This window comes from Lampetra fluviatilis, chromosome 4 (genome assembly GCF_964198595.1).
Source record: "Lampetra fluviatilis chromosome 4, kcLamFluv1.1, whole genome shotgun sequence".
Classification (NCBI taxonomy): Eukaryota; Metazoa; Chordata; class Hyperoartia; order Petromyzontiformes; family Petromyzontidae; genus Lampetra; species Lampetra fluviatilis.
This window is the reverse complement of record NC_136278.1, coordinates 7343733-7351834: the sequence shown is the minus strand read 5'-3', so window position 1 is coordinate 7351834 and position 8102 is coordinate 7343733. Positions and strand designations below refer to the sequence as shown.

General features: G+C 49.1%; 1 protein-coding gene across 2 annotated transcripts; it reads right to left on the bottom strand.

Annotated features, from left to right (window-relative positions):
- Positions 1 to 584: 584 nt before the first annotated feature.
- On the bottom strand, positions 585 to 7777 carry RBP4 (retinol binding protein 4). Of its 2 annotated transcripts, none has more exons than XM_078855082.1 (6): positions 7674 to 7777; positions 6369 to 6490; positions 5119 to 5252; positions 3947 to 4053; positions 2184 to 2396; positions 585 to 974 (listed from the first exon to the last, which is right to left on the bottom strand). In XM_078855082.1, the coding sequence occupies exons 2-6, from the start codon at positions 6486 to 6488 to the stop codon at positions 961 to 963; spliced, it is 588 nt and encodes a 195-aa protein (XP_078711208.1). In that variant the 5' UTR covers positions 6489 to 6490; positions 7674 to 7777; the 3' UTR covers positions 585 to 960. The 2 variants fall into 2 exon arrangements, with proteins under 2 accessions (XP_078711208.1, XP_078711209.1); XM_078855083.1 differs by having other exon boundaries at positions 7650 to 7745.
- Positions 7778 to 8102: the final 325 nt, after the last annotated feature.

The following is an 8102-nucleotide window of genomic DNA, read 5'->3' as shown; positions in this document are numbered from 1 at the left end:
GGCTTTCACCGCGTGCTGCTTGGCATTACGTCCGACGTTTCGTTCCATGTGCTGGGAACGAATCGTCAGACAACCATGGCAACAGCAAAAAACACACGCGGCACAGCCCCGAAGAAAAACCGCAGCGGAGAGATAATTTGAAGAGAATTCATAAGACTGGTTGCCCATTGATTGGTGTCTATACATGGACCTTTGTCCAAAGTGTCAATTGTATTTTTCTGAAATTGGGGTGTTACGATGAATCGTCGCGCAGGACGAATGAGAGCTATATGGCGTCCGGCGGAAATTAAAGTGGCGATGTTTATTTTCTCGAGTACGTGAGCCGACAGCTCAGTAGCTATAGACGTCAAAGTGTGCAGGCGGTGTAACTGCAACGGTGCAATTGCAACAGGGCATACGCCCCCCCCCCCCCCTTCAGGAGCCCCCCCCCCACCGCCGATCAAGCTAAGCCAGTGAGACACTTGCTAATGATTGACAAAATGCAATACACAAACATTGTATTTTCAGATGCCCGATTATTATATATGTGCACTCACGATTATTTGTCTACTTCAAAGCAAACAACAGTCGTATTTAATGTTGTCATTCGTTTAATTGTTTCGTGAATTGCAATATTTTCATAATTACAAACTAATCGTATGAGGAATTACAATCTACAAATGCTTCGCTTATATAACAGTTATCAAAGTCCAAAGCTAAAATCTGAACATGACATACGATACACTTGTTATTAGCATAGAATAATCAAAACTATCAGTATAATGCAGAGTGAAGCATTTCAAACAGACAGCTGTGCCAACAAATGGTTACAGCCGTATAGAAGAACACATTGGGTTGTTTATTTTTTTAACTCACGTTACTCATATGGATGTGCTCTTTACCAAATTCAAATACAATGAACGGCATTGTGGTTTCAAACTGGGGAAATTCACTCACAAATCAATCCACATCCGTTCCTGGTTAAAGACACAGATCTGCAACAACAAAAAAAGGAGAAAATATACGAGTGTTATAAAACAAGCACAGCATTGATCGCTGACTCAGAAGTGCCAAACTTTACAATAAACGTGATAACATTTTACGGAAGGATACGGTTTTTTTTCAGCCGCGTGTGTGTGTTTTGATGTGTCGTATATCGTCGCTGGTAGTGGTGCAATGCTTTGTGCGCTACGCAACAAACCCCTTCACCTGTGTTCATTTGCCAGCCACGACTAACATTGGTGGTAAGTGACATCTACACCACCGAGGTTGACTCGGCTTAACACGAGGACCCGGTGCAGTGTGTAACCATCAGCGCTGGGGAGACAGAAGTAGCCGTGCTGGCCGTACTTGGTGCGCACTAAGAACACTTGCCCCAGCAGTCTGTACGGGGGATCTCTACGTGTGTGCGTGTGTGAGTGTGTGCGTGAATGATCACACTTGCACGCACGAGTGTGCCACCATGAGCCATGTGAGTGTACATCAACGATCGTGTACGTGCGTATACGTGAGTGTGCGTGCATGATTGGGTGCGTGTGCAAGCACAGACATGCATCATGTTTATGTGCGTGCATGCATGATAGTGTGTGCATGATTGGGTGCGTGTGCAAGCACAGACATGCATCCATGTTTATGTGCGTGCATGCATGATTGTGTGTGCATGATTGCGTGCGAGTGCATGTGCGAGTGTACGTGCACAAGCGTGCGTGCGTGCATGATTGGTAGTGTGTAGCGGTTAGCGCGCTACGCTACGATCCCGGCGACCCGAGATTGATTCTCGCTCACGGCCACTTGTGACGATTATATGATTATATAGATCGACTCTGCCTCAAATTAGTACCTGGTGAACTGTGTAAACATCGCCACTGGGGAGACAAAGGGGGTCGGTCGGGCGTGGTGCTGGCCACCCACCCCCTCGTGTACCGTTCCGGCCTTCATAGGTGCTCGCTAACAGCACTTGCCCCTACAGTCTGTTAAGGCTATACGGGGGATCTTTGTCTTTGTGCGTGCGTGTCATACCAATCAAGCAACCCGTGGCACCTGGGTCTGACCCGTGACCTCCTGCCAGCGGGCGTTCGACACTTCACGTGGCCTTAACGTGCACATAGCCTGGCACAAGCGTCGTGAAGACGTCACCGCCACTTAGTGGCGAATGCCGGTTCTTGTTGTTGTTGTTTGTGTGTGTGTGCGTTTGTCGCACTCACTCGTGTGCTCCACGATGTGGTACTTCCCCGCCAGGCACAGCGACTCCTGCTTGAGGCGGATACTGCGCTGCATGCTCGGGGTCATGCCCTTGAGCTGGCGCAGGAACACGATGGAGTAGCTGTTGGCGCACGTCCCGTCGTCCGCGCGCTCGCGGCACGAGTACATGATGGCGTACGAGTCGTAGTCCGTGTCCACCACCCAGAAGTCGTCTCCTGCAACCGCGTGACCCAAGCGTTAGCCCAACGTTTCGCTGGGCAGTTTTCAAACTGGGCGCATGCCGTTTCGGTCGCGGGGTGGAGGGGGGGGTTGCTTTGGCTGTACTTTGCCGCGCCGGTCAGTGAGGATTGCTTCAAGCTCAAGTTCATGTATTAGAAATAGCCCTGTGAGCCAATCGGCTCTTGAATCGGGTGCAATTGCAACAAACAAAAAACTAAAACATGAACAAAAAAACATCTTAAAGTGAATATGTGAGTGCAAACAGAAAATCCAATAAAAGACAGCAAAATATTGCAGAAAAAAACACCGTACACCAACGCTGTGTGCAAAAATCACAGTGGGACGCTTGAAGGCAGGCAGCGTAGATGTGTGGGAGCGCAGAGTGTACAGGACAACAATTGATTTTGCTGCACCGTGCTCTGCTGCCCGCATCACGTAAGCACGCAGTCACCGGCGGCAACACGGCACGCATGGTAGATGCCCACCTTCGGCGCTATCAAGGCTCAAGCCTGCTTAGCTTCTCAGATGTGGCATGAACGGGCGCATCACGCGTGTCCACGAGGGAATAGGAACTATTCACAATGGACAGCTCTTTTGTCAATCCGCCGTGACGCTGAAGGGCTGGCCATGCCATACTATACTTCACCACACTGGTCAGTGCGGCTTGGTGTAGGCAGGGTGGGGTGGGGGGTGGGGGGTGGGGGGGGAGTGTAGAACCGGTTCAGCTGTCACTTGCCACTGATGTTAGACGTGGCTGGGAATTCAACTCAGGTGGGCGTGTTCGAATGAGGACAAATGGATTGCCCATAGATTGGGTAGCATGAAAAAAAACCCTCATTGCAAGCAAGCCTTATAAACCAACATTTTTATCTTCTTGGTTCTTTCGGTAAAGCCACGTAGAAGGGAAATAATAAAATAATAAAAATAAAACATAGTAAAATAATTCTCACGACGTTCCGGTCACAACGCAAGCAGCCGTCCTCAGGTGAAGAACAGGTCTGTCGGAAAGACAGCGTCTTTCCGACAGACCTGTTCTTTGTGGCCGAAACGTCGTGATAATTATTTTGTTTTATTTTTATTATTTAATATTTCCCTTCTATGTGACTTTACCGAAAGAACCAAGAAGATGAATCCCTGCAGTCACGAAAGCTTTAAATTGAAATTTACACTTTTAATTTTACCAGTTAAGGCCCACCGAGCTATGTAGCTCTTTTTCAGAAGCAACCTGGCCACAAATAAACGCGTAACGAAGTGGCTTATCACGTGGAAATGTATAGCAGCCAAATACTCTAAACGCGCGTTGAGTCTAAATGTGGAAGAAAAAACCGGAGGACCCGGAGAAAAATCCACGTGACCACGGGGACAGAGACACGCAAACTCCAAAAATAAAGGCGTCACGGTTGGGATCGGACCCACGACCTCCTGTATACCACGCGAGGTGGTTAACATCACCCTGGAAAGATTTGGGGGGGGGGGGGAGGGCATTCGTTTCTCAAAGTTGAGCCAACGGGCATTCGATTTGTTTTGCCGAAGTGTGTGAGCGTACGTCCTCTGGCGAGGTAGCTGGCGAGCCCCCAGTACTTGAGCTTCATCTTGGCCGGGTTGTCGGTGTCACTGAACGTGCCCACCATGTCGGCGCACACCACCCAGTGGCTGCAGGAGGAGAAAAAGGTTGGGGGGGGGGCGGCAACCGTGCGGCTAAGACGTTCGTCTTTGGTGGCGGGGGAGGGGGGGGTGCGGGGGAGTTTACATTCCATCTCGCGGGCCGATTCGCTCGCTGGCCTGCCGATAGTGGACGCGAAACGTTTCTGTCGGTTGACTTGAGAGGTAAGGGCCCAGGGTCCTATAGCCCGGTGAAGGTGACGCAATGTTGGGTTGACGTTGGCACGTGGTTGGAAGCGACGTTGGCCCAAAGTTTCCGTATGAACTGGGAGCTGGGTGCGAGGTTTGTCCGATAGTTGACCCGGCGATTGAGAGCGACGCGGCTCGCGAGAGATCTCAAGCGTCATGAGGTTTTCTTCATTTTTACAAAAACGGTTTTAGAAATGTTTAATGCCCCGTAATATTAGCAATTGCGAAACATTTCAACATTTTTTTTAGCGAGGTCATGAGCCATACATACATAGATCATCACCACCACCAGAGGTGCCCGGTTTCCTCCGCTTAAAATTACTCCTTACGCAACTCTGGACGACGATAACTGCTCGGACTAAAGTGCTGTGAACGACCAAATATGTTCCTGGTGTATAATGACAATACCCTGCAGTTAAAGCACCTAGGAGCGCATACGCAGCATTACATTGGAGAATTCTGAGGAGGAATACGTGGACCAGACAACGATACCGTGCCATGCTCAAGCAGGACACATCTTACAGCGGCGATGCGATGGCCGGTGGTGGAGACTAACGGCGTATTCACTCCCAAAGGAGGAGGACGCTCCCGACAGGCCGCCAGCGCTCTGAAGATGGACGCGGGTCACATCGTCTCACGCGCCAGAGGCACGGCGATACCACTTCGTCGCTCCTGACGCGGTGATCTGCCTTGACCAGCTGAACGCCAAATTGCAGTCAGCCGTGCGAAGGAAAGAGCGCGCGCAGGAGCTGGGCGGATATTCGCGACGGGCGGCGACGGGCTCGGCGAGGCCTTCATCGCACAGTGGATAGATCCTGACCGGCGACGAAGACGGCGACTGACGGCGGCTGACGGCGATCGATTTACCTGAATATGGTGACGCGCCCACGGGCAGTGGCCGTCATGCTTCCATCCTTGACGGTGAACTTGGCGCGGATGTTGTCCTGCAGGAAGACGCCGTCTGGGTCCTTCTTGGCCAAGGCGAACCACTGCCCTACAAACTGCACGAGGGCACCGCCGGAGAGGGAGTCACGTGCCACTTTCTCGTGCAACGCCGCCGCCGCTGCTGCCGCTGCTGCGATTGCAGCGATGGTGGAGGGAGGGGGGGCGGTGAAAACGTCTGCAAGTGGGGAGGCTGCCCTGGCTGGCTCTGAGGTCTCAATGTTGTCCATGTCGATCCGCGACGACGTTTTTCGTTTTGTTTTGGGTTAGATTGGGTAGAAAATAAACGCGTCGTTAACCCGCCGCCACCCGACACAGCCGATGGGTAAGGTTTGTCACGGGAACCAAACGTGCCAATTAGTTACGACGCACCGGTGTGCTGGAGAGTAAACCCACTACAACATTTACAATATGAGTGCGACGTTTCGCTGGCGATTACAACCAGCTTCATCAGGCAAAATTTGCCAGAATTGTGAAGAAGGCTTCGTGTTTCGGTCTTAAATCGAGTTAAAGGTGATGTCATCACTGTTGATATTGGAAAAAACCAAAGAGTTATTATTCATATTAAATTATGTACTAGATTCCTGGCCAAGGTGAGTAAATAGCTGAGTTAATTCATCAATAATGTAAGTAACAAATTATACTGGCCCTTCGTTACTTTAATTTCGTTTTTATTAAATTGCGCATTGATTAAAAACACAATAATAGGCTTTACGCTTTTTGGCAATAAAACAGGCGATAAGATGTTTGAACAGCAAATAGATATGTAATGCAAGGCATCAAGTCTGCAATAACCACACATTCATGTGGAAAAACATTCAAACAAACACGTTCTGATCATTAATATTATGCATCGTCTTTGAAACGGATTGGCCTTCACCAGAGAAAGTCTTCTTTATGGCCTTGTCTGACTAGTGTTAGACCACAGAATGCCAAAAGGCAAATAATACAAAGGCACTTGAGCAGTTATATCATTTCTCAAAAACACAGCAATTTCGCTTCTATTCATTTACATCTGTAACAAAAATTGCTTTGAACCTCATCGGATTCCTCCAGTACAAATTAATATTCTCATTCCGAATTCGGACGATGATGGGACATTTGCTAACACGCGGTTCAATCTTTCCCGGCCCGCGAGGTAGCCGTCAGTGAATGGCAGGGGGGTGGGCATTTACCCTGGCTTTATCAAAGTCCTTCATCACAGGAATGCTGTCCACTTGGCAGTCGGCTGCCCAGCAGCAGCCCAGCGCAGACGCGAGGGCCAACAGCGTGGCCAGGAGAGGAGTCGAGGCCATTCCTGACGAATATCAAAGCAGCCACGCATAGAGCGTAGAGAGTGCACACACATCAAAGACGAAGATGTCTCCCCCTCCTCCCACCGCTTAACCTTTAAGAGACTCATCATCTTGGTTCTTTCGGTAAAGTCACGTAGAATGGAAATAATAAAATAATAAAAATAAAACATAATAAAATAATATAATAATATTAAATAATAATATAATAATATAATATTTTATTATGTTATAATTGTTTTCCCATTCTACGTGACTTTACCGAAAGAACCAAGAAGATGAATCCCTGCAGTCACGAAAGCTTTAAATCGATCTTTAACAGACTGTTGGGGCAAGTGCTGTTAGCGAGTAGCACCTATGCAGGCCGGCACGGCACACGAGGGGGTGGGGGGTGGCCAGTACCACGCCCGGCTGCCTTTGTCTCCCTATTGGCGATGTTTACACATCGCACCAGGTACTCATTTTAGGCTGAGTCGACCTAGGGGAGGCCCAGGACCGGTTCAGATAATCGTCACTGGTGTTGGCCGTGAGCGGGAATCGAACCCGGGTCGCGAGGTTCATAGCGCAGCGTAGCGCTAACCGCTACACTACCGCTCCCCATATACTACATACACATAGACACAACACACACACACTGCATCAACACACAACAACAATCGCTGCACACAACATCACGAACATATGTCTTAACAAATCCATCAAAATCTGAACAAATCCATCAAAATCTGAAAAATATATCGTTCAGACTTATACAAAATCCGTCGCTTCCAGGTGTTACCTGCCATCTCATACGCAGGCCAAACTGCCACAAGGTTATAAAACAGACAACGCACCCAAGTATACTTTTATGCAAACATGAATATATCTTAAAAAATAAAACATCCACGAGCGGAAATTAACCCTCATCTAAAATTCACGGAGAAACTCGGCAATATGAGTATCGAAAAATAAACAGCCGAACGCAGCAATATAATTAATATCTGAAAATCAACAGCGATACACAGCAATGCAAATGATATCTGAAAATCCACAGCGACAGAGCAATACAAAATATATCTGAAAATCCACAGCGACAGAGCAATACATATAATATCTGAAAATCCACAGCGAAAGACAAACACGTCGGTGAAAATCCACAGCGAAACACGGCAAAGTAAACGAAACCTGCACAGGGCAACACGATTTTACCCGAAAGTTGCCTGAGCTCTTGCGCTCGCCCTGGATCGGAAAACAAAATTAGCGCAATGTGGGGCTTCTGGGCAGAGACCGCCAGCCTTAACTTCCCAAGGTCATCGCAACCATTGGCTCCTGCACGGCACGTGGCAACGATGCCGCGTGTGCCTGCAGATTGAATTGCTTCAACATGCCAGGCAAGTTGCGGGGGGGGGGGGGAGGTTTCATAACAGCCAAGGGGCTCTGTGTGGGCCAGTCGACTCAGGCGCGCGTGTGCGCGAAAGCTGTCAAAACACCGGGGCACCATCAGGGCTCTCTGTGTCTCGGTCGTTCTCAGCGTTGCTCACGATGGCCCCCCGCCCATTTGGAACTCTCTCTTCCCTCTGCTGTAAAGTCTCCCCTGAAGCTCGTTTACGCCGGGCATTTGGGAGCGCCCTACATTTT